Source organism: Alosa alosa, chromosome 15 (assembly GCF_017589495.1).
Source record: "Alosa alosa isolate M-15738 ecotype Scorff River chromosome 15, AALO_Geno_1.1, whole genome shotgun sequence".
In the NCBI taxonomy this organism is placed as follows: Eukaryota; Metazoa; Chordata; class Actinopteri; order Clupeiformes; family Clupeidae; genus Alosa; species Alosa alosa.
This window is the reverse complement of record NC_063203.1, coordinates 8459895-8485973: the sequence shown is the minus strand read 5'-3', so window position 1 is coordinate 8485973 and position 26079 is coordinate 8459895. Positions and strand designations below refer to the sequence as shown.

Genomic DNA, 26079 nt, shown 5'->3' with positions numbered 1-26079 from the left:
ACAATCTATCAGGCAAGGTATGTCCTCTTTCAACCACACAGGTTGCAATAGACCCAGAGGGCAACACAAATAAAAATCAACCTTTTTATTTACGAGCCAACCTGGTTTGTCGGGAGATGGAGTTTTTATTATCATCCTTCTGAGTAGCATCGTTAACGATGCCACTTCCCCTCACAACACAAAACAAACTGGTACTCAGGCGACTCAGGCGAAGGGGATTGGCAAACAGCCACAGTTCCGGGTACCATGGAGACAAGGAGACATTTCCCGCTGCTTAATGGGTTCCACTTTTATTCATGAAGGAGCCAAAGAATTAAGCCTTACCAACGAAGAACGCTACATTCCAGAGGCATCTAGTTTCATTTGCATGAGCCAAGCAAAAGTCATGAGGACCATTGCAGCAGAGCCAAGGGAAAATTAGAAGAACATTCTGGAATGCACTCTGTAGGGTGCAGGGGCTTTTGAAGTCCACTACATACATTTAAACCTTCTCTTCAATTAACACAGCATGTGCGAACTACACACATGTGAACAGGGTCATGACCTGTATTTGATAGGGACAGTGTGTGTGTGTGTGTGTGTGTTCAGACCTGTCAGGTCACTCATTATGCTTGGGTGTGGGACCCATCCACTCGCTTCCCCTGACTCTTGGCTTACCTCTGCCACCTTGGGTGGGACCCCATCTCCCAGCACTTCCCTGTAGAAGCACTGCTGGGTCATGTAGTAGGACACGCCGCTGGTCCTCTTGAAGGCATCCTTCAGCCGTTTGAGCTCCACATCCGTGACTGTGGACACAGGGGAGAGATAAGGAGTCATGATCAGGAAATTTCAGCTTAGTAGATAAGGGAGGCATTCTCATGTACAGACTGTAGGTAACCCTCAGACCACCAGTCAGCCTACTACGGGATAGCATATGGCATTAACCCATCAGTGATTAATGCAAAGTATCTTTCTAAATTAGGTTTAATTCAAGGCTTTTCTTGAATTGATTCAACAAAAGAAAAAGAAAATTTGAGGCTTTTCTTGTTATTTCAACATGCAGGGGAGTATTGTTGCGCTCAGATGATCTACAGTTTAGCCAGGTGCGTTTAAACCACCGAGAGTTGAAGAGAGAGAGAGGAGTAGTTCGCACACTGAAAGAAAAGACTTAAACAAAGTCTACAGAAAGGAGTTTTTCATTGTTATTTCAACAAAATGAATTGTTATAGTTAAGTTAATGCCCAGGGAGCTTCACGCAGACACCTTCAGCCACCTCCAATTCTGCCACTGGTTTAGACTAGAGTGTGACTTCTTACATAGGTAAGTCTGGCCACTTAGCAGCCATCTCGCTAACGCCTGCGGGCAACAGTATTGAAGATACAAGACCATGCTCCTTTCTAAATGAGTGGGTGACGCAGACAGTAAGGGTCACTTTTCCAAACATGGATTTAAGCCTAGTCCTAGACTAAAAGAAAACAGCATAATCCATGTGCTTTTAAATCTGTCATTTCAGCATAAATAACTTCTCAACAGTCATTCAAATGATCAGATCATTCAGGTTTAGCGAAACATGAGTTAGCCTTTTCATACAATGGGCTTCACAATCTAGGCGTCTCCATTCATTTTTTCTTTTAGTGGGTCATCTCCTGCTGTGATGTGGCTGGCTTTAGCAAGTGAGAGGGCAGGCTCAATGTGAGAGAGGGTGAATGTGCCGCCACCCCGCCAGCGATGACGCCTGGCACTCGGGTGGTGGCGAGTGGTGACTTTGCGGACTCGAGTGGAGCGGGTTGGAGTGGGGTGGAGAGGCGTAGGCGGGAGCCTGCTGAGCAAACGCGTTCTGTGATGAAAGGTCACCGCCACCTCGGCAGATCTCTCTTGTAAGCCCTGCTCCAGGAGTGAGTTACGATGGCAGATACGCTGGAGGGGGGCTGCAGTCAGCGCTACCTCACAATGCTGGCCACACACACACACACACACACACACACACACACACAGGCAGACAGATAGATGCGCACACACACAGGGAGACATGCATGCACACAAAGGCAGACAGACTGACGGCATACACACACACACAGTCACACACACACAGTCACACACACAGTCACACACACAGTCACACACACAGTCACACACACAGTCACAGTCACACGCTGCAGACACCTCCTGTCTGTATTTAACCTCCCCTCCTACGCGAGGCCATCTGTAACACTGCCTTTATCTGCAGGCCCTTCAGAGTCCTTCCATCAGTACCAGCGCCTACACAGCTCACAGAGCCCTTTCTAAAGCCCTCCGCCTTGGCCCAGGATCACACTACTGAGGGGGCTGCACACACACCTGATGATTTAGCGTCTCCCATTCTCTGGCCATGTTCACGCTTCGTTCTTTTTTTCTCTCTCCAAGGCTCGTGGTCACCTTTGATTTGCGGCGCACCCGCCTCGCCTCTTACTTTGATCCTGACCATCTTGAACACTAAAACCTTCCTGACAGATTTTAAAGAAAACATTAAAAAGTAAGTAAAGGAAAGGCCAGGGGGTAGGAGTAGACCGTGGGGCCACTGGCCTTGTCCTTGAGTGTGCAGTGGTGCATGACTGCGCTGGTGGTGGTGGTGGTGCTGCTGGAGTGGACACACAGAGGAGGGTGAGGAGTGGCTGCTGCTGCTGCTGCTGCTGCGCTGCAGTGTGACGAAGGGACCCACATGTCACACAGAGCAGTGTCACAGAGGGAGACAGAGTAGAAAAGACAAGAGTCAGAGAGGAATACACAGAGAGAGAGAGAGAGAGAGAGAGAGAGAGAGAGAGAGAGAGAGAGAGAGAGAGAGAGAGAGAGAGAGTAAGCAGGGGTGACAGAGCAGTGTCACAGAGTGAGACAGTAGAAAAGACAAGTCAAAGAGGAATACAGAGAGGGAGAGAGAAAGAGAGAGAGAGAGGGTAAATAAGGGTGACAGAGCAAGTGAGTGATGACAGAGGGGGAGACGGTGGGGACTGCTCCTCTCTCTAGAGGCCGCATGCATGTGGTGGCCTGGGTCACACACACACACGGTTCTTTCTGTATCTTTTGTTGTGCAGCATGCCTCATCTGTTTACGCTGATTTCCCCCCTCTCTACACGCCATGTGATTATGGCAAAAGGCCTCATTGCTGCAACCAAAGCAGGTTCATCTCGAACAGAGGCGGCACAAAGACCACAACATTCCAGCCGGACAGAGGCGACAAGCGCTCAAAACCTCCAGCGGCCGTGTCGGACGAGTCCTCGCTGCATACCGAGAGCTCAGTGAGTGGAAAGGAAAACAGCCGGGCACTGCACCGGTGCTCTGAGACACCCCCCCCCACCAGGTCAAACATCTACGCTCACGTAGTTACGCTGGGGGAAGTAAACATTAACCAGTCACGCGTGTTGGGGAAGGAAGAGCTCCACAGCACTAGCGTCACACGATGCGCGCGCGCACACACGCACACACGCGCACACACGCACACACGCACACACGCACACACGCACACACACACACGGCAGGTCAGGGGTAGGATGTGCCAACCGCAGTGGAACGAGGGCACATGAGGGGAGATTGAGGAAGTCGTTTAGAGTTCACAGAGGTCATCCGCTGAGTGGTTTAGAGGCGTGAAGGGCTGCGGCATTCCCGGTTGGTTGGCTGGTAAAGGGGAAGGAAGAGAGACACACTGCAGGAGTCCCTAGTCTCACTCTCTTCCCCGTATACTACCACTACAGGAGGATGGAACAGACATGGGGATGACACTAGGACAATGGGGATGTCACACACACACACACACACACGCACGCTTCCAACTTTCATTCCAACACAGGCAGGCACACACAATCGTACACAGGCACACACAAGTACGCGCACACACACACACACACACACAGTTTCAACTTTCATTTTAAAATAGGCAGGCACACACATACGTGCACAGGCACACACAAACTTGTAAAACACACACACACACACACACACACACACACAAGTACGCACACAGACACACACACACACAGTTTCAACTTTCATTTTAAAATAGGCAGGCACACACATACGTGCACAGGCACACACAAACTTGTAAACACACACACACACACACACACACACACACACACCCGAGAGGTCAAAATAGTCAGCAGTGTGGCTGGCCAGAATATCTGGTTATGTTTGGTTAATATGTCTCCAGAAGTCCTGATGACATTACATTTTAATGGAGCAACCAAAGAGAACAGAATAGAGCATAAACCCCCTCTCCCCTCTCTCTCTCCATTCCACGTCAGAGTAGAGGAAGAGATGCCATAAAAAAATAAAATGGTCATCAATGCTCCAACAGCACCAAGTGAGACATCTAGGCAAGACAAGATGAGGGAAGGAGGCTTTGGGCTTCAGTGGAGCAGTGCTGATGAGGAGCGCGCTGGCAGCCTGCTCTTCCTCTCGTTAATGGTCAATTAGACGCGGCACATTAGCATGTTTTAGAATGGCGCAGTCTCCGAGAATGCTGGGGTGAGAAGAAAAATCTGCAAATCACAAGGCCGGCTCGGATCAGCTTTCCGAGATAGAGGGGAAACGACGGCTATAAATGTGCACCCAGAAGGTGTCAGAAATTGCTCGAGCATCACATCTCACACACACACACACACACACACACACACACACACACACACACACACACACACAGAATTGAATTACTGGAATAATTTTCGGCTGCTGATCACTGTGAGTGAACAGAGAAACTCATCAGGACCAAATTAAAACCTCAAAGCCCAAAGTCAAAAGGACGTCTGAAACTGGCAAATGTGGCTGCGCCTGATACGGCCAAAAACAAATCATCTCAATGGCACGAGGCAGGAAAAAACCCACTGGGACACAACAGGGGAAATGCCCATCGCACTTCATCAGAAATGAGTCTCAATAGCCTTTGTTTTTAAAGCAGCCACCGCTGTAGCTATTCGTAGTGTTTATAAACATCCAATCGAAAGCCCACAGTCGTCGTCGTCGTCGTCGTCGTCCCCCGAGTTGATTTGGTTTGTTTCGATGCGCCTGGACAGCAGCAAAATCTCATGTGTGGCAAGCCTCGTCTGAGCCAAAGACTAAACAGCGCGCGTGCATGCAAATGCAGAGAAGGAAAAGGGGAAAATGTCAAATTACAGCAGGGAGGAAGTAGTCAATGACAGGAAAGGGCTTTGATATGACAGCTTCTGGCGCACAGCGCATAATCCCACGGCTGAGGCTTCACAGGCCGTTTGATTCTTGCTTTCCTGTGCTGCGTCTCCCACCTCACCCCCACCCCCACTCCTCACCTGACGCCTACCAACTTCAAAGTCGATCACCTTGAGGAATAAGTGGCACATCCACGAGGCTCCGAGTGCCTCTTTAAGACTTCATCGCAGCTGGATGCACTGTCGGCGACGGACTCCCTGACGTAAAAAAAAAACCCTAATTCAGCCGCTCTCCTACTACTGTAGCAAACGTGACCTACTTTAAGATACCTCCGCCCGCCCACCCCATCCCGCGCGCCTGCCGAACATGTAGGTCTGTAGGTTGAGGTGATGTTTCGATGGGGAGGGAAGCGTGGGAGTGCGGCGACATCCCCTTTGAATGCTTCAGAACAAAAACGCTGACCCACGCTGGCGAGGATCATGAATGAACGAGCAGACGCGTCCGGTCCACAGCTCATTATCTCGACTGGGGCTTGACGCGCCGCTCACCTCGGCGAAATCCCATCACCACATATCGTGGCTGGATGACACCGCCACTCTGATTGTGCTCACCTGTCAGACAGCATAACCGGGCAAGTCGAGGACACTGGGCAGGAGGCATGGACACTGGACACTGGGCAGGAGGCATGGATACTGGACACTGGGCAGGAGGCATGGACACTGGACACTGGGCAGGAGGCATGGACACTGGACACTAAAAGCCTAGGCCGCACCAGTTGCAGTATCATCTTGTTTTACTAGGGCAGCCTGCATGAAGTCATTCATTGTTCTCTCAAAACCAATTCCTGCCAATGGACAAGAATGGACTAAAATAGCCAGGATAAACAATGCTTTGGCTATTGCCATTTGGAGACACTGCTCGTATTGTGGGGGTCGTGATGCAATTTATCTGCATTCTTGGACACCAAAACCACAACTCTGCGAGCAAGCCACTGCTATGTAAGCAGAGCCGGAGAACAATCGGGGCGTTTCAGGGAGCTTCACACCAGCAAGCTCTTTCTTTCTCTCTTTCTTTCCTCCCTCTCCCTCTCTCTGTTCTTTTCTTCTCCACTCCTCACAAAAACAAACATGCCTCTGTCAGAGATGTTCCCATTCTCCATAAGTGAAGTGACGGGGTGTTGGGAGGGGTGGACTCGGTGGCATGTTCACTTCAATGCCACTCCATCAAGCCTGGACGCAACCTGAAATAACCGAGGCCGGGCGGGACTGGCCACATCACATAAGCAGAACTGAAATCAACAAGGACGGAAGGAGAAGGACAAGAAAATAAAAAAACAGAACATCACAAAGCGGTGCAGTAGTGGGGGAGAGAGAGACAGGGAGAGAGAGAGACAGGGGGAGAGAGAGACAGGGAGAGAGAGACAGGGAGAGGGGAGGGAGCGTGTACATCTGCATAGTGTGTGTGTGTGTGTGTGTGGAAGGGAAAATATGGCATGCGAAAGAAACATTCCCGATGCAAATGAGACACCTTTGTGTGCTGACAAAGTCTCACCACAAGCAAACAGAGCTGACGAAAACCCTCCCGTGCTCCTGTACGACGCCGAGGAGTAGACTAAGATATTCACCACACACAGCTCAGCTGATAAACAAGGCTGTGCTCCTGGATGTGCTTGCTTTGAGACACAATATTGCAACTACATGCAAATGTGGACGGCATTAAACAAGCAACAGCTGAGCATGCCTTTTTTTCCCCCCTTTTCAGACGGAGGTGGGAGAAGATAAGTCATGCTGACACTGCAACTCCCCAGATACAGGTGCCAAACTGACAACTCCTCTCAAACTCCATGTCCGAAATGCTCTGCCCCCCCCCCACACACACACACACACACACACACACACACACACACACACACACTCTGTGCACCGATGCATTGGAGAAGCCGTATGTTGCCCCAGCACTGCAGACGCTGGAGAAATGGCTGCCGGCTGGTGTGCATCAGTGAGCCCACAGACTTCAGCCGTCTGCCGAGACTCTCAACAAACAGCACAGCACAACTTAAGACACGTGCCGGTGTCCAAGCCTTCTGTGTTATCTTTAACACTGGGGCGTGTTTACTTTCTGTAAGCACCAATGACACATCACATAAGGCCTACACCTTCATTAAATGATGGAGGTGTGACACATAGGCTAGCCTTGTTTCGAAAAAGGGCAATCGAGCAGTTAATCAATTGTTTTTATATCCATAGAGCAAATTCTTCCATGGAATGAGTCATGTTCAGTGTTACATTTAATGGTGGATGCTTGGCAATAAAACCTCATTCTGGTAAATAAATACACGCTGTAATGCTGCTAACTGTTCTCCCTCCACTGTGCCAGTCAAATAGTTCCACTCTGACGGCTTTGGAGATGAGAGTTTAACGGAAGGGTCAAAGTTTAGTTTATACTGCCTTGGGTTCAAAGTCAATGAGGCATCTGACATAACATCTGGTGGCGTTGCATATGATACGCACAACACAAACATGGTGATTATGACATTAGATAGGACACTGTTAAGTTAAGCACAGTTAAGTTATTTGTCCTGAGGGATTTTTTCCCTTTGCATTTCATCCATCTGGGTACGCACACAATAGGAGCAGTGAGCTAACCAGGAGCACACACATACTGGGGGCACACATTCGGACCAGTGGGCACTGGGCAGCCCTTGATTCAGTGCCCATGGAGCAGTTGAGGGCCAGTGCCTTGCTCGCATCATCCATGGATGTGAATGTGGGATAGTGCTGTTCAATCACTCCCCCAACCCACATTTTTCCCTCCCAGTCAGGGATGTTATTAAGACCAACCTTTGCTCACAAATCCATTTCCCTTACCAGTAGGCCACGGATCTGCAGTGACAACCACCGACTGAAGAAAAAAAAAGCACCAGTGTAACTGGGCTACTACTCCATGACCCTGTTGTGGTGTGCCACAATGCCACACTGTCTAAAGACAGACTTTTGGAACGGCGTCACAAGTAGCCTACCATCAACCACGACATAGGTGCGCTCCACCATCTAGCCATAAATAAGCATGACCCGTAGAGCTAGTGCGCGTGTAACGTTATGGTATAGCGCACAAGGTAAGAAATACGTTGCCGATTCAGACACGATTTGACAGCAGCCCTTTAATACAGTTAAATTACATTGGGTTAGTGGAGGATATTCATCTCCAGCATTCATATACAATTACAGCTATAGACAAAAAGACAAGTGATATCCATAGATGTACTCCTTTTTTTAGCAAGATCCACGTCTGTGAGTTGGCTATTCTGCAATGACGACCAATGACTGAGAAAATAACACCAGCTTCCCAACTAATTTATAACTAAATACTACAGTTGAAATCACAGCATCTTCCTATAATAATAGCAATACAAGTCTTGAGGTGTTGGGATTCCACCATCATCAATACCATTACAATTATAGAACAGAACACACTTGCTTGTTTGACAGATAATTTAAGTCCCAACTTCCAAGATGAGTAAAACACTTGATTCAAAATTTCTAAAGCTAACAAACGCGGTTTTTAAAGATTTTTTTTAGCCTGGTGATCTTGGTTACGGGTGCGCAAATACGTATCGGGCAAGCTACAGCTTCAAGGGGCGAGACACACAACTTGCAATTTGTGTCTAGGCTACTGTACACTTGCTAGCTTGTTAACTAGCGAGTTAGAAGCCTAAAGCATACAGCAACATTGCAAGCAGTCTAAGCTGATGTCTGCTAATTCGTTTGGCAACGTTAGTAGGTGGCTAGCCAGCTAGCAAGTTTGCAAGAATCAGCCTGCGGGGTAACATGAACTATTTTGACAGGCGTGCCTACCTCTTTTGACGGCCTCGTCGTAAGAAAGGAAGCCTATCCTTGACTCTTTGGCTCCCATTTTACCCTCATTTCACTGCAGTATGAAAAATGTTTGGTGTGCAGCCCAGTGCCTGTTGCCTTCTCCGTGTTACGTGTGATCGATAGCAGCTCAGTACTCCTGTGTTTTCACCAAATGACGCCTCTTCTGGCCGACGCCTCCATGCTTGGTCACATGATCATTGCACTGTACAGTCACCTGATCAGATTAAAGACTCGTCAGGTGGCTTTGGTGTTCTCTACACAGTAGTTTGTCACGCAGATTTCTGTTTGTACTTTGATTACCGCAAGTTTTAGGGAAATTTGTAAAAACATTGTGAGCATTACAGTTTTTTGAAGCTTTTAATCTACGATTCATGTCTACAGCGTTAGCAGGCACTGAAGATTAGTGTTAGCAAGGATGCTGGGTCGTCAGAACATGTCTGGTGCTTTATGGTCTAACGTCTATGAAGTTGGACACAAAACGGCAAGGCAATTGCGCTTCATAGGTGTTGCTTACACATCAGTTGGAGGCTACTGTGTGATCTTGGGTCAATGTGCATTTAAATAAATCATATTGTCCCAAAATAAATACACAAAGTTACAGGATAGGCTATCGGTGACAGATTGACAACAAAAATATGCCTCTGACTCCCTCCTCTGGACATTTACGCAGTATGACAGTTTAGCTCCACGTGTACATGGGAAAAGACAGGCAAAGGAAATGGGAATTGACAGCATTGCATGTAGTAAAGCAGTTAGCACACCGACAATTCCACCCTGGGTGTTTTGTTCTCGCAGGATATATTTTAGGGCTAAGAATATAATTAAATCAGGGGTATACCAAAATGTTCAGCAATATATGGATATAATGTATGATGACACAGTTCAAATTTTTACAGATGCATCAAAAGATCAGACAGGGAAAACAGGGGCTGCAGTCCACATTCCGAGATACAATGTTAATATTAAAAAAAAGGGACACCAGACCACCTGGCCATTTTTACAGCAGAAATACTAGCAATAATTCTGGCTCTGCAGTGGGTGGAAGAAGCAAAACCTAATAAGGTGGTAATTTGCTCAGACTCAATGTCATCACTAACATCATTGAGAGTGGAAAGTCTACATGTAGACAGGACTTAGATGAGATTCATCAACTCATTTTTAAAATATCCCAACAGAGAATAAGAGTAGAATTGGTATGGGTTCCTGCACACAGGGGAGTGGAGGGAAACGAAAAGGCAGACACACTAGCGAAAGAAGCAATTAAATCAGAACTGGTTGAACTGGAAGTCACTTTGAGCAAGTCAGAAATTAAGAGTATTATAAAGGACAAAGTCAATGTGGCAGGAGAGATGGGATAAGGAGGGGAAAAGGCAGACATTTATACAACGTACACAAAGATGTAACATCTAGTAAAATCAGTGGACTGAAAAGGCAGGAGGAAATATGGCTTACCAGAATGAGGATGGGACACAAGTTTAAAGTGGATTACATATTATAGGGAAACATCAAACTGGGGTATGCGCACACTGTGGCGCAATAGAAAGTGTTAAACACATACTTATAGACTGCACATATTATAACAGAGAAAGAGAAAACAAAAAGATCTAACCATGGAAAACTTATTAAGTATATCTAGCACACAGTCCACAGCTAAGGCTGTATAGCTTTCATAAAAGAGACCCAACTAGCAAATAGAATGTAGTGTTTTTTTTAAAAAAATATTTAATTTTAAAAACTGGATATAAATAGCATCCCGTTGGATCACACCTCATCCCGGAAGATGGCGTTAGTGCACGAAGTATGCAAACTGCCATTAAACATTATAGAAGAAGAGGAAGAAGCTCCACATGTAAGTCGTGCGTAAAAGTATTAGCCTACTGTTATCATTTGTCTATGGTGAAATGGTATTGTGAATATGCTGTTACGCATATGCACAGTGTTCTTAAACAAAAAAAATGGCTAACATGATGAAGAAGGCTTTGACATTAAGTTTATTTTGACTTTCAGAGGGAGAGCTCGTTGTGACGCAATCTGGCACATAAGTGTACACGTATGAGTGCGTGTCTGTCTCGATACAGCAGCCATTCTCTGCCGGGTAGATCATGACGATTTAGACTACATCAGCTAAACATTGTAGAATGTTTTACAAATACACAAACTATATCTTGCTGCTGTTCTTTTGACTAGGTACAGAAGAGTAGGTATCAAAAGCTGAGCAGTTAATAGACTACTCAACACGGAAGTGGACTCATTGCAGGCACCTGCATTTCTGAAATGTCATTGGAGAAATGTTTCTTTGTTCCGAACATTATAGGTGAGCAACACTGACATAGACATCAAGGACATGATTGACCAAGCCTTATTTACCGACGTTCAGTATTAATAAAACATGTCATGATAACTGATTGCAATAAGGGCCTGGATGCAACAAAAACTACGCTACCGGCTAGGTCTATATTTCTTATAACGTTTGAGTTTAGGTGTACGTTTGAGTCCTATGTATTGGCTGTATTGACGATATTCTGAGCAACACTTTAGATGTAGCCTAGAAATCTAGATGGGCAGTGAGCAGATGAAGTGTGCAACATCAGTTTATGACCATATCACAGCAGTGCTCTCTCCTCCTAGGTTACATCCGGATAGTCCTGGTCCTAGCGGCATGGTGTGCTTTCAATAATCATGCACTTTTTCTTCCTGCCTATGTCACCTCCATCATATTAGATGGTAATGACAGAATCTGTTACACCATATTGGAAGATTAATCAAATGTGTTATTTTAAAATGTTATCACTCGTTGATTAAAACATTATTTTTCATTACCTCAGGCATTGATGGCTGGATTGCACGGAGGCTCAACCAAACTTCCAGGTTTGGGGCCTGGTTAGATGTTATAATTGACAACATGGGTCGGAGCATGGTGTGGAACATGTTGTTTCAAGTATGTCTGTTGGTGGTGATTCAGTCAAAACATATATAAAAGAGCTAGATGGCCATAAAATTGACTCCAACTGTTTTGACAAATGCTTTCTCTTGATTTACAGTGGGGTTGGCTAATTTCAACTCTGGAGTGGTGTGTGTTTGTCTGTAACTACAGTGCTTTTGGTGTTCAGTGGAAGAGTAGCTTTAAGGAGAGTCCATATTGGGTAAACGCTATCATGGCCAAAGGTGCAGTTAGAACTTTTAATTATTTTCTTCAAAATGAATGTAAAATCCAATTAACAAAGTAATGTAACCACTCAACTTCCTTCAAATAGGTTTTAAAACACCCCTGGGAGTGTTCACGGTTGCTGGCCTGCACGTCTTGCCGGTGTGGTTGTATGGATGCCAGCATGGGGTTCTTACCAACACATTTTACATCCCAGAATGGTGCCAGGGCTTGGTGCTTCTGCTTTTGATTGCAGGGAGGCTGCTGTGTATGTCTGTGGAGGTCAGTATTGTTTCCTGTTATATTCAAAGAGGTGTTATATAGGCCTTGGGTAGAGCATTCAACCATACGTAATGTGTGTTGTTTTTGCTCGCATTCATTAGATGTGGTGCATTTGGACCCATGTGCTCTACCTCACCGACATCAAGGAAACCAAACACAACTGACAGACTGGAAGGACTGCTCCTCAGCCAGCAAATCAGTGCACAAACATCGCCGTCACATTTACTGGCACTCTTGGTAAAGTGGAATAAAAAGAGGTGTAACAAAATCATCTATTAGATGATGCTGTAAATTGGATTAAGACACTGCGTCTCTTAATTGACAGGGAACTATCTTTTTTAAAGATTCAAGGGATAAATCAGGTTTCAAACCTAGTCAAAGTTACCAAAAGGGAAATGTTCAGGATATGTCAGTGTAGTTGCTGAAATATGAATGATTACTTTGTAGCTAATCTATCATGCAATAGAAATGAAATGCTGCATTTTCAAGAGCTTTGTACTGACGTGTTATTTATATATACGCTATTTTTTACAGTCACAGGGTTTTGAGTTGTGTCCTGGTATTTTGTTATATGTATGTGTTTATAGTATCATTTGCCTCTCCACAGTTGCATCAATATTTGAATATAAAGGTGCAGTGAGGGATGTTATACAATTTCAAGCCCATACCATTTTTTGTCACATTCAGCAGTCATCTCCTCATGACCGGTAGTTGCCATTCCGTGAGTAACCTGTAAAAAAAACCTGGTCTCTGTAGGCGGCCCAGGCTCCAAAAACTGGAAACAGAGGGGGCAGCCTGTCCCCCAAACAAAAACGAAACCCTGCGTTAAATTTCTCTGGGTATACTGAAGGTAGGATGAGCTACCTCTCTGGCATTTTGTTTGGTCCTTGGTTAAAATAAAATGGATGTTTTTTTGCACAAAAGCATATGATGAAACTGAAATATAAAGATAAACACAAACAAATGTGACTTCCTGCACAATCCTTGACTGTACCTTTAAGAATCAATCATAATCAGAGTATCTGTATTTTTTTTTTAAAATTATATACATATTCCACCAAATTGTCTCTATATTGTTTTATCCAAACTCCTATCTGGTCTATTTGCTTTTATTTATTCTTCAGACATTGAAGCAAAGTGTATGTTTTGGTTACTTAAGTGACCTTTCTCCACTAAAAGTCTGTTATTATAAGTGACAGTGTTGTTAGTGCAGGATATTCTGGGGTATTACACTTGAAGAATGCTGACGGCTATTTACTTTTGACACTGCCAACACCATTCAACTGTTAACATGATACAATTAAAAAACCTCTCCAGAAAAATGGTTCAACTGTGGACAAGCATACAATACACTCTGAGTAGTGCTCCCTCTGGCTGTGGTGTTCAGAAGCAGTCTGTATTGATATATTTGTTCACAGCAGATGTTATCAGGTATTCCCATAACACAACAAGGCCTGTCCATCCATTTACAACAAAATGGGGTTTGACAATACGCCATGCCTGTTTACCATAGAAGCTGCACTTTACATGTCTCACACGCTGAGGTTACAGCACTATTTGATTACATCCCATCTCTGAGATAAAATCTCTTCGGTACGGAAAGAGACGAAAAACACCCATTCTTTCAAAATCACAAGAGAGTTGCAGCAATGGCAGAGAACACGTGTAGAAACCAGTATTTATTAGTAACATTGCTTCAACTCTTGCTGTGGAACAGCTTCAGCGCCCGCTCAGTACACCCATACAATGTACAACAGTCACAAGTCATTCCACCATTGTTAGCACATCACTCTCAAGCATCCCACAGTGTTGATATAAGTGAATGGACAATTCCATTTTTAAAATTCTCTGACAAGTTCATTTGGGATGTAATTCCATTTTGATTTCAGAGGCACAAAATGTCACTTTTTTTTCCATATAATCATACTTACAGGTGTCATATCTATACAGAAGCTGGTCCTTCTAGCATGTACGTTATTGTAAAGTTCACCAGTGGAGTAATCTTTAGCATCTATATCTATACCTATATCTACATAGAATTACTCAAAACATGCAAGTAAAGGCCAGCTATTCTTTGTGTGAGAACACTGACATGGGGGCTTCATTGGAGGACTTCAGGTTATTTACCATTTTGGATGCTGCTGTAACCCACACTGATAACTTTTAGACCCTTAATGTACAACCCACACACAAACCAATGGAATTAATCGCCAATAATAAAAAAAAAACAAAGCAAAGAAATACCACTTGAGGTAAAAAAAAAAAAAAAAATGAGCCCTTAAATCAACATTCAAAAGAAAGCATTCATTCAGAACTACATTTTTTGTTTTCTTCACACATTTGTGTAAATTAATATGGGTGTGTAACATTTGCAAGTGAGGAGGGACCATCAATGAAAAGTTATCTTGTATTTTGTGTCAGTGCTGTATGTGGATTACACTGGCTACCCATAGCGTAGTGGTGGTGGTGTGAAATTATTGTCTGTCAATAGGAGAGGAAAAAGCTTAATGCTATTTTTTTTTTATTACACTGTCACATCCAATGATTTTACTCTGCTAAAGGTCGATAAAATGGAAATGCACTTTCAGCATTGTTTTTTTCCGATATCACAGCTTTTATTTATAAATGTTCCACTTGTCCAATTTAATTTTGTTTTGTTTTTCTACACACAAGGCAATCCCCCTATTTCCTCACATCCCCTCCCTCGGCCCTGTGATGCCCTTTTCCCACTCATCTGTACAAGCTTGGGTCACTTTGCCAAAAACACACCTCCTTTCCTGCCATTCAGGGTTCTCTCCGCATCTGGCCTTGGGGATGTGTGTGTGTGTGTGTGTGTGTGTGTGTGTGTGTGTGTGTGTGTGTGTGTCTGTAATGGTGTGTTTTTGTCTCCGCCTACACGGACTCAAAAACAGGAACTTGCACGCTGCCAAGATGATCCTGAGGATCGTCTAAGCCAGGCTGAAGCCTCTGCCGTGTCTGTGATAACTACCCACAGCAGTCGGCTTGTTGGGGATTCAAGAGGATGCAAAAGCAACAACGAAAAAAGAGAGCGAAGTCGAAAGAAAGGCTGCTGAGAGCCAAAGCACTGCTAGCTGAGCGTCCTTTAAGGCTAAGGCTTGGACTTCAGCTAGAGCCGGGGCCCTCGGTGTCACAAGAACCAGCTCGGTAAGATCCGCACGTCCAAGACTCACTACTGTGAGAGATCAACACCAACAGCATGTCCAAAATACGTTCCGCCACTGCACTGAAGCCGGGGCACGGTTCAGCATCTTACAATAACTAAAAAAAGATAGGAGGGTGGGGAAAAAAAAGGTCACACGACTGAAGACAACATGGTGCACTACCACTTATGGGAGAACAATGTGATATCTAGACGAAAACATAGACTCCAAATCACTTTCTTTTAAAACGGTTTGTAACCATAGTCCAGGACACGGTGTTAACAATTCTCTTCAGTGCTGTGATTCAGCTTGTTAGAAGCAGGCAATTATAATCTTGTAAACTCAACTTTGCAACCCCCCCGAGAGCCAATCTTTGGGGGAAAACAGCATAACAGAATGGGGTGGAGGGCCGGTCGGACGTGGAGGGAAGTAGACACCATGTTGGTCAACTGCTCCAACATCTTCCAGATCTGTGTCCCACAAGGACCACTGTGGGTCCTTATATAGGATTAGATGGTGGGTGAACTATTGTACCCCTCACAATCGTAAATGCTCTGCATGCATGGGCACTTCTCTTAGCACAGCCCCCCACACACTCTCCCTCGCCATGGGGGTGAGCCCCCTTTACAAAAACAGGTGCACCCGTCAGCTCTTTCCTACACAGTCCCCTGACAGCTGTGGGCCAGGGAGGGCGGCTCCATGAAAGCAATTCCATCGAGGAGGGGGGGGATAAAAGGTCTGAATGGATATTGATGACTGCTTTGAAGAAAAGCCTGCTCGCCCCTGGAGTTGGTGCGGTGAGTGGTAGGAGACACAGCTCAGAGAGCCAGAGCAACATGGTCTCCCCTCCTTGTGTAGACCGATGCCCTAATCGCCACGGCCCCTGGACCCCACTACGGTCAGAGCCAGCAGCTAAATGCTCCCATCCAAGTCCAAAGAAGTCCATTTGGCTCATCTATATGCAATGTTAAATCTAAGTTATAGCACGCTTTGCATATAAATTATTGGCATTTAAATTAAACTAGGTTTCTACTTAAACATGTCAGTGAATACAAAAAAGAAATAATAATAATAATAATAATAATAATAATAATATAATAATAAAACTGAAAACTTTCAGAACATGTTTGCATCCAAAACATTAGTATAACCCTCTGGTCCATAGAATTCTCTAGTGACAGAAGACACATTGTGGTCCAATCAGAAGCAGTAATGGGCCTTGCGTGTAGGTCTGACCTTAGACTGACAGTTTTTCTTTTCCTTTTTGTCTTTCCTTTGTACTTTCTCTCCCCCCAAGTCAGTAATTGTCATTCCCATGGGTATTCCTTCACTCATCATTATCTGCGGAAAGGAGAGCGCGGAGCTCTTTCTGGCACTTTCTGTGGACACACAGAGCCCAACCAGTTTCTGGAGGGCCGTCAGGACATGCTCAATCCAACCCTAAACACGGCACACATGCGGGGTGGGAGCGTGGGAACACCGTGGACTCTGAATTCCCATGACGCATGAAGCAACTCAAATGTTCAGGTACAACAGATAAAATAAACACAGGAGAAAAAAAAAAAAAAAAAAAACTTACAGGGCATTATACAATTAAAAGGAGGGCTTGGGTCATCTTCTTTTTGTAATTTCTGTCCTTTTCATCTCCATTTTTTCCTCTTCATATCCTCCTCTTCCTCTCATGTTGCAGAAGTCAGATAAAATCACAATCTCCTCGGATTGGTTTTTGTTCAATTCAGAGGTTGAACCTGAATCAGACGGCATGCCGTTTGATCCCAACTGGGCCCTCCTCAGAGCCCAGAACTGCAGGCCCGTGGTGGTCTGTTGTGGGGTTTGGTAGTGGTGGTGGTGGGTTGGGAGGGTCGGCTGGTGCAGGCTGGCTGGTATGGAGAGCCTCGGGGTCTCAGGCTTGAGGAGGAGGCTCCCCTGATAGCACCAGGTTCCACTGCAGTTCCAGCGAAATCCATGTGGGGACCAGACACCCGACGCCAAACGAGTCAATGGTGAACCATGTGAGTACAAGTATGTGTCAAACTGTTAATGTGTGTGTGTGTGTGTGTGTGTGTGCACAAAGCACATTTATGTGTGATTGTGTACATGAATGATCCTGCTGAATGACCGTTTGTGTGTTTTCGTGTGGTGGGTGTTTGTGTGGGTTTGAGTGTGTGAGTGTGCGTCGCTGGACGCCGTCAGGCCCCCTAACAGGGGTGACTGGCCCCGTGGCTCTGCGACAGCAGGAAAGACTGAACCACCTCGTCGGTGGCCTGGGGGCTGGTGTTGACGTCCTCTAGCGCGTCAGCCACTGCAAACTGCCTGTCCCTCAAGCGGTTCCAGTTGGATAGTATGTTGTGGTACTCAAACACCTTCTCGTAGTTGCCCACCGAGTTGTACAGTTTGATCAGACCCCGGTAGTCATACTCCAGTCCACTGTAGCCTTCCCCGAACAGCTTCTTGCCTGCATGTGTGCGGGATAAACATGAGAAATTGCAGATTAGAGACGACATTGCATGCATGTACACAAGCATGTGGACGGGAGGGGCTTGGGGGGAGATTATGGGTGAGGGAGGATGAGGCTCGGATTTCGCTCGGGGGGGGGGGCGGCGTTTGCGAGTGGTCTCTGCTCACCGATGGCGATGGAGCGCAGGTAGAGGCGCTCAGCGTCCTCGTACTGGTTCATGTCGTAGTTGTAGAGGGAGGCCAGGTGTCCAACGGACAGCGCCACCTCGTAGTCCTCCTGCCCCAGGAGCTGCTCCTTGATTTGGATGGCCTTGATGTGCATCTCCTCCGCCTCCTGAAACGGCACCGCAAACACACACGTGATTGGTGGTGGTGGTGGTGGTCTAGCTTCCCAAAGAATTGAATTCCATTTGTGGTGGTTGGTTTGCAGAATTAACAGTTTTTAAACAAATTAGCACAGTGTGGTTATGATGCTAACCAGATTTAAGCACAATTTAGTACAACCTGGAAAATCATTGTGTGGTGGTCAATGTTGATATTGTGGTGGGCCAATGTATGAGAAACACTGTCTAGTGGTTAGGGATCTTGTCTTCCATGTGTAACACCAGAAGGTTGAGAGTTCAATCTCAGGGGCTGCGGACCATTATAGCCATGAGTCACTCCAAGTGGGCATGCAGTTAGTTCACTGTAAAATCGCTCTGGAAACTCTACCCTGTCTTGTAAGACAGAGGTTAGCTTTGAACTAACATGGTATGATACATTGTTTAATTATTCAACATGTAACGAACAATGGTTTCCCCAAACTCTAGATCGCACCGCACAAACACAATGAGCAACACCGGGGAGACTACAAATGCATCAAACTCGTTGACCTGTGAGCACGCAGCATGGGCACACCAGCGTCCTGCCAACATTTTTTCCCCCCTTCTTCTTACTGAAGTGTGTCACAGGGCCGTTGAGGCACTAATCTGGGTTAATGGAATTAGGCACAAAACAATGGGCAATTCTAACCTTGAACTTGCGCATGGACTGGTAGAGGCGGCCCAGGTTGCCGTAGTGTTTGGCAGTCTGGACGTTGAACTCCCCGAAGGCCTTCTTGGCCAGCTGGAGGGAGGAGAGGTGCAGGTCGTGGGCCTCCTGCAGTAGCCTCTCCTCAGTCTCTTTGTTATGGCAGTCGATGGCTATCTCCTCCAGGATGAGAGCTGCGGAAATGAAAGCGACACAGGGATGACATTATTTCCCCACCCATTTTCAAGGACCCCTAATATAGCCTGCAACGAAATGTCCTGGATTGAAATGGACAAACATCATTTGGCAAACAACAACTTATTGCTCAAACTCCTGAGTACAGGGTTACTGCCCATTTTCATTGACAGTATTTCAAAACTTTTCCTTCACTCTTAACAAAGTCTCCATGGCCTTGCTCATCTTACAAGTACACCAAATTACAGGACAGATTGAGGCAAATTATAGAGTAAAAATTAAGCAACAACCTTTTCCATTCTTTTTCTGATTTAATTTGAAGCGAAACCTTTCCTGCTACAAAACAATGCGCAATGAAACATTATCCATGGAAGAACATAATGTAATTCATTTCATTAGCCTTGCATACAACAAAATTCAAATTTCATGACTTTTTAAAAACCTTCAATAAATTTATTGAACTTCATGACTATGCCTAGATTTCCATGACCGTGGAAAACCTGAAAACAATATAACAATTATCAGCAGGCTTGACTGGGAGTATGGCATGACTCCAAAACTTGCCAGGCTATGGGGTTTAACCAGTGGTTTCTGTTAAGAGGCTTTGTGAGTATGGCCATTGTTTTTAAAGTTTTACACAAATTACATTTAAATCAATTCTGAAGTGACGACATGGCCTTGTAGAGGACGCCACAAAGAGACCTCTCATTCTGCAGGAGTTAGGTGTCGTAAAATCGCGAGGCGCTTACGAAAGCTGCAGTCAGTCAGATCCATACCTTTCACCCTTTTGGATGAGGCCAGCAGCAGATGGTCCTCTGGGAGAATGTGAGTTATGATGTCTATGGCACGTTCTGCGTGGAATCTGAAAGCAGTGTGGAGAACAACGCTCGGGTCAGGCAACGGGGGGAGAAGAACATCCAGGGCAGACAAATACATAGCAATTCCCAGTGAATTGTGGGAAATGTAAACAGTTCCCTGAATAAAATGAAAACTCAAAATGCAGGGCGGGGGCTGATGCCATGCCCAGCCCTGACTGTGCAAAAGGGGATGTTGGGTTTCTTGTGTTGGAGACAGGCTTGAGGAGCCATCCAACTGGGTGCTTTCTCAGAACAACAGACCGAGATGTCAAAGTTGACGATGACTCAGAGAACAAAATGTTTTCCTCAAGAAATAAACAAGAAACCCCTGGAAATATTTGAGCAATTTCACAATGATGAATGGAAATAGTAACACTTGGAAATTACAACAGAGCCTGGCAATCTGGATGGTACACTCCTCAGGATGCACAAAAAAAACATTGAACTAACTTGGAGAGGAAAATTTCAAAAAACTTAAATCAGTCAAAGCATACAATCCTTATGACAGAAAAAGTTAATCAGTGGCATCATCTGAAATGTGTGTGTGTATCCGCAATGAAGCCAAGAAGTATATCCCAATAAATCATATCTAAAAATGGCCTCCCCCTGTTGACAGCCGACTAATTAAAATGTCCAAGAATAGAATGGACTACTCACAGTGCATTGTCGAATTTACCAGAGCTGTACTGATGCACATATGAGGAGTACGCTAGATCCTCATGCGCTGTGGCTACATGGATATTCTTCCCTCCGAACACAGATTGCCGAATATCAAGGGCGGTCTGAAACAGAAATTATTATTACAAGATGAAATCAGTACAAATGTTAAAGCATCTTATATGAAGAAAGTGAGGTAAATAGTATTTTTGATAGCCTTACCTGGTAAATAGCGACTGATTGACATATATTGTCTACATTAAGTAAGTAGAACCCATAGTCTAGTAGAGTGTCAGAGTACTTTGGGTGCTTGTGTCCAAAGTGTTCCCTGAAACATGTAAACATTAGATTAGAAAATGAAAGTAAAAGGCACATAAATACAACAAACACAAATATGAGAAAAATGCAACAAGAATCTCACCTTGCCAGAAATACTGCATGTTTTATGAGTTGTTCGGCCTTCCGGAACTCCCGTTTAACAACACATGCCTGTTCACACAATAAATAAAACATTAGCGTCAACGTGTCCCACAAACCTCTCTAAAACAAAACATGTCTGTGAAAGCAATGCAGGCATGACAAAAAAAAAAAGCCTCAGATAGAAAACATGTGACTGCTTTTTTCAGCTTTGATCTGGTCTAACGCACTCTCCTCAGCAGGTAAGCAGCGTACTGTAACCACACACACTTCACGCCTTTGTAATCAAGGTTTCGATAACAACAAACATCACAACTACCTTGGAGGCCTGTCTGAGGACGTCCACCACCACTTTGACCGGCAGGCCCACGGTTATCTCTCTCATAGCCTCTATACACCACCTGTATGCCTACAACACGAAAACAGATCAGCTTTGGATTAGTTCAGATTTACTTTAATTTTCATCAACAAATTTCCATCAGCAAGAAACGACAAACTACAATCCCTCCTCAAGGTCCTACCTCGTCATAGTGGCTTTTCGCAAAGAGCAAGGCGCACAGCTCTCCGTAGAGAGCCGCTTTGTTGGCCTGATGGCCGTGCTTGGCGAGTTTGTCCATGTAAGACTGGGCCAGTTTGAACGTCTCCTCTCCCAGGTGGTACTTGCAATTGCCATTACGGACGTGGAGCAACCTAATATAAACCACAAGTATATGAGGAAGTGTGTGTCAAAGAATGTTGCTTTGTTCTAAGGATTCTGAAGTTGTTCTGTACATTTTATTTGTGGTTTTGCCATCATCAGATAGTATTGCAGACATGCAGTTGAAAATAAGATTTAGCTTCTATGCATGCAGATAAAACACAAATATATACACAGTTCCAAAAAGAGTCATTTTCCTCACTTCCAAGAAAGCTCAGCATACTGAGTTGGCTGGAACTGTGGCAAAAGAAGGCTCACCTCACACAGCATTCCACGGCCCGATACCAATGCAGGACTTCATCGTGGAGTGTACAAAGCTGGAGACAGGACAGAAAGACTTTCTCCGCATCACCATACCAACCAGCATCCGACAGGAAGCCACCTAATGAGATGGGGGGGATTATTAGGTCCATGAGCATTATCCAACCAGTTTCCACATTTCACTCTATCACAGTGTGCTTGCACCACGGCGGTTACCTAAAACAAAGCCAAACTGTATGGCTTTTTCTTTGACATGGGCGTCGGATTCGGCGATGTAAGAGCACCGACGGCTGAAGGAGTTGGCCAAAACTGAGGCCACTTTAACACCATGGTCCATCAAAGCTTGGAAGCAGTGGTGTAGCAGGTGTCTACAGGAGAGGCAAGACAATTCACATTTCATGACATGATTTCACCCATAAGAGACAAGTGAATGACCAAAGTTCTATTTGAGCTGAACTCCCATAACACTTAGGCTAAACTTGAGAAATAGCATACTGTTACATTCCTCTAAATAACAAAAGGATAACACAGCTGCCAGGGAGATGATCTCTACAAAAACTAGACTATAAATCATGACACTGGACTAGAGTGGACTATTGGTGAGAAACACATGCCCAAGATGTACACAATTTTGACTGATAACTGTCTGACATTCATACAAAGGCACAAAGAGGTTACACTGGTGCTCCACTGTAACAAACCTTTTGTCAGAAGCGCGTAGGACTTTGGCGAAGACCTCCAGCTCACAGAACTCCCCTCCCAGCTGACAAAGCCGGCCCTGCTGGTAAAGCTGGGATGGAAATGGGAGAAAAGGTGAGTGGGACATCCCCTATTGTCCAAGTGACACAAAGGAAAAACCAGCCATTCTTAAGGAGCAAAACACTCCTGCAAAGTGGATACACTATAGAATTGCTGTACTCGGTCAGTTTCAGTTCACAAAAAAAAGGGACCAAAACCAACCTGTATTCTCTATAGGCTTACTTCCTATAATATACACCTTATTAAAATAACCAAGTACACACACACACACATTTCAGTTTATGACATTTACTTACTTGGAAATAATAATATGTACTAATTAATAATAATATGCACTAATTACATTTCTAATTGTCACTCTAATGCAAAAATGTACAAATGAATGTCAATCTAATTAAGCTCTTGCAAAATCTAGGATGTCTTCTGCATAGTAAGAAGTATTTGTTTGGAGAGCTCCCTGACGACTGAACATTACTAGCATTTGTGCTGTACTTGTGTGGGATATGCAACTACCAGTATGGGTTGACTTTTGACAAGACTTCAAAACGATCTGTCAAGATCATGCATTTTCTTTTAGAATTCAGCCTGTCCATGACAGACTGAAATATCATTAAAACCATGACATTAATTAAAACCACAGCGAGAATGATTTTATATAGATTAACAAAGCACGGCACTGAAATGTTTTTATGATAAAAACACATTCTGACAAAAAGCAGGACAGAACAGCATGTTGTCACTGGGGTTGAAATAATCAAACACGAAGAACCATATCAAACTAGCTAATTAGGTTTGTGATTGTAAACTACATGCACTTTAACAATGGCCCATACAGAGATACAAACAAAGCAATCGCTGATGTCTGACATCCTATTTAACGTTACTCGGCTGAGCTGAAGGTTACGATACATTGGTTTGGGCTATCGGTAACAGTGGCCTAGTGTGGCAAGTGGTCAAACAAAATAGGATCTTCTTCTGAACGACAAGATTATCAGAAAGAAGCGCGACTGCTTTACGTGCTAGTGGAATCAAGACACAAACCAGTTATGTCAATGAACATTGATGTCAAGAAGGACAAGTAGCTATCTAGTTAGCTACGACCAAGACTATCCTCAGTTAATGTTAGCTGTCTAACGTTAGCTGCCAGTAGCCAACTATAATCATCAATTTAAATGTCCGACAGGAACCTCAATAAACGATAAAAACGACTTTAATATATGCCTTGAACAATAGCCCATCTTAAATGAGATCAACTTCCTAGTGAACTAACAACAATGTTGTCTAATGCCATTTCTGACCGTTACACAAATATTATCAATAAGGTTATCATCAACGTTAGCTCACTTTAGCTTTCTGTCGAGCTAACCTAGATTGAGGTTAATATCGCAAATCTTCGCAAATATCGGAAATAACTATGCGATATATAATGTGTGCATTCTCCATCACCTCTTGTTATCATTCTAAGAAAGTGAAGCTACCGTTAGTAAACTTATTGATAACCTCCGCAATCTTCACAGACAGCGAGTTGACAAACTAAAGGGTACCGTTAATATAGCTAGCAAGAATCTAGCCATCTAGCTAGGTAATGCAAGCCAGCCAGGCAACCAACCAACCAACACGATTTAGGTCCTAGCAGGCTAGCTAGCTACCTAACCCCCGGACAACATGCCTTGGATATGGTCAAAAGATCACCTTACCTTGTAATATACATCAAACTGTATGTTTTCAGGAAGAGACCGAATGTCTCTTCGCGATCGACTGTAATTGTCCACCACTGCTGATATAGCAGTGTTGTACAGTGTTTCTGGGATCCATTCTAACTCCACTGCGGCCATATTGTTTTCCTTCTCTAAATCCAACACCGCCCCCCCTCCTACTTTCACTTCCCTCGCTACCTTACAGAGGTACAAGTATTTTCTGTGCTAGTCGTCATACACCCCTCCACTGCAATATCAAAATAAAACACGGCAATCGTCGGTCGGATTATGAATGCAACCCCTCTGTCATAATCTCATGTTTAGCCCTCCCGTTCCAACACCCCCTCGGTTCCCCAACATTCATCAGACTACGCAATGACGCAATTACGTTCTGATGCCGAGTTAGATTTGGAGCGTGCTCACTGGCATCACCACTGGCCCCGAGCGTGTTGCAAGACAGTCTTGTAGCCTAATGTAAACCAAAGGTTATATGATAAACACTAACACTGTCTTTAGAGTAGACTGTAAGATATCATTTTCTCCCTGACTAACTGTTTCAAGAACTTCAGATAAATTTAAAGAGATATTTGGAGATAAGGGGATGTGAGTCCCGGATTTAGATTAGGCCCTAATACACCTGTGTCATTAGAAATTAAATAGTTAACAGACTGTTGGCTTTTATCAACTAACACCATTTTTTAAAATCACAATAATTAAATGCATGGTATACTTTTTAGTTATATTTTGAATATAGGCTAACACGTGGTCCAACTTTACAAAAAGTTTAGGCTAAGGCTACCCTATTTTGCTGGTAAAAGAGAAGTCAGACTAGAAGTTTTATGAAGGTGATCTTTCCTCATTTATCATTCCTCACTACTGGTAATATTTTTTTTCATCATCTTTGAGTAGCCTAGACACCTGGGCCAGGCCTACCTATATGCAACATTTTTGCTCTTGTTAAGTCCAGTTTTAGCTTTACTGTATGTGCCTTGTTCTCCAACTAAAGAAAAATGTTGGTATACAATATAAAATGCATAGATCTCTCATATATAATAAGAGTAGAAAGGTAGACATCCTTACAGATAAAAGCACGAAAACACACACATACAGAACAAACAACACTTAGATTCAGATTCATTTTTATTGTTGCATCTCAATTTATATTCACATATAAAAAAGATAAAACAAATAGGTCTTGCCCCCTCTTAAAACCACACTCACCAAAGAGTTTGACGTAATTACTGGAGAACTGTTCCTGGAGCATGTGTGTTAGTGGAGAAAGTATAGGCCTAAAATGGTGATTGCTATAAAAGGTGAGCACTGCAATGTCACAGTGCCACTGCAACAATACAAATGACTGTACAATATATAAAATAAAATAGTTTAGACAAATTTACTAAATACATGTATTTGATAATTCTATTATCAATTGTTGGAAAATTAAAACTTAAAACTAAAACCAAAACAAATTGAGGCAG

At 44.3% G+C, this 26079-nt stretch overlaps 3 protein-coding genes across 10 annotated transcripts in view; 1 reads left to right on the top strand and 2 right to left on the bottom strand.

Moving 5' to 3' along the window:
• The window catches only part of usp32 (ubiquitin specific peptidase 32), a 46670-nt gene extending 37500 nt beyond the window's left edge, over window positions 1-9170 (bottom strand). Inside the window, 2 exon segments of the mRNA XM_048264536.1 lie at window positions 658-785; window positions 8988-9170. Coding sequence (XP_048120493.1) covers window positions 658-785; window positions 8988-9045 — 186 coding nt within the window. The 5' untranslated portion in view covers window positions 9046-9170.
• Window positions 9171-10793: 1623 nt separating this feature from the next.
• On the top strand, window positions 10794-14045 carry si:ch1073-145m9.1. 7 transcript variants are annotated; one of them, XR_007195858.1, is made up of 7 exons: window positions 10794-10857; window positions 11637-11732; window positions 11834-11946; window positions 12050-12173; window positions 12263-12435; window positions 12537-12672; window positions 13192-14045. XR_007195858.1 is itself a non-coding variant. In XM_048264555.1 (7 exons), exons 2-7 carry the CDS (start codon window positions 11283-11285, stop codon window positions 12597-12599), a joined length of 609 nt encoding a protein of 202 aa, XP_048120512.1. In that variant the 5' UTR covers window positions 10811-10857; window positions 11016-11282; the 3' UTR covers window positions 12600-12732. The 7 variants fall into 7 exon arrangements, 6 of the variants coding, with proteins under 6 accessions (XP_048120510.1, XP_048120515.1, XP_048120512.1 ...); XM_048264555.1 differs by lacking the exon at window positions 13192-14045 and adding an exon at window positions 11016-11322 and having other exon boundaries at window positions 10811-10857; window positions 12537-12732; XM_048264557.1 differs by lacking the exons at window positions 10794-10857; window positions 13192-14045 and adding exons at window positions 10870-11103; window positions 11202-11322 and having other exon boundaries at window positions 12537-12732.
• Window positions 14046-17637: 3592 nt separating this feature from the next.
• appbp2 (amyloid beta precursor protein (cytoplasmic tail) binding protein 2) lies at window positions 17638-24967 on the bottom strand. 2 transcript variants are annotated; one of them, XM_048264550.1, is made up of 13 exons: window positions 24602-24967; window positions 22847-22935; window positions 22362-22513; window positions 22143-22266; window positions 21709-21877; window positions 21504-21596; window positions 21192-21259; window positions 20993-21098; window positions 20771-20895; window positions 20033-20118; window positions 19065-19255; window positions 18222-18387; window positions 17638-18051 (listed from the first exon to the last, which is right to left on the bottom strand). In XM_048264550.1, exons 1-13 carry the CDS (start codon window positions 24737-24739, stop codon window positions 17795-17797), a joined length of 1764 nt encoding a protein of 587 aa, XP_048120507.1. In that variant the 5' UTR covers window positions 24740-24967; the 3' UTR covers window positions 17638-17794. The 2 variants fall into 2 exon arrangements, with proteins under 2 accessions (XP_048120507.1, XP_048120508.1); XM_048264551.1 differs by having other exon boundaries at window positions 21507-21596.
• Between the last annotated feature and the right edge of the window lie 1112 nt (window positions 24968-26079).

What these genes read in the sequence shown, in the direction of transcription:
- si:ch1073-145m9.1 (XM_048264553.1), top strand. Translation starts at nt 10,809, where the DNA reads ATGCAAACTGCCATTAAACATTATAGAAGAAGAGGAAGAAGCTCCACA. An exon ending in CACCTCCATCATATTAGATG is followed by an intron (nt 11,733 to 11,833) that starts GTAATGACAGAA and finishes TCATTACCTCAG; the next exon opens with GCATTGATGGCTGGATTGCA. An exon ending in TGTGGAACATGTTGTTTCAA is followed by an intron (nt 11,947 to 12,049) that starts GTATGTCTGTTG and finishes CTTGATTTACAG; the next exon opens with TGGGGTTGGCTAATTTCAAC.
- appbp2 (XM_048264550.1), bottom strand. Translation starts at nt 24,739, where the DNA reads ATGGCCGCAGTGGAGTTAGAATGGATCCCAGAAACACTGTACAACACT. An exon ending in ACAGTTTGGCTTTGTTTTAG is followed by an intron (nt 22,267 to 22,361) that starts GTAACCGCCGTG and finishes CCATCTCATTAG; the next exon opens with GTGGCTTCCTGTCGGATGCT. An exon ending in GGTAAATTCGACAATGCACT is followed by an intron (nt 20,119 to 20,770) that starts GTGAGTAGTCCA and finishes CACTGCTTTCAG; the next exon opens with ATTCCACGCAGAACGTGCCA.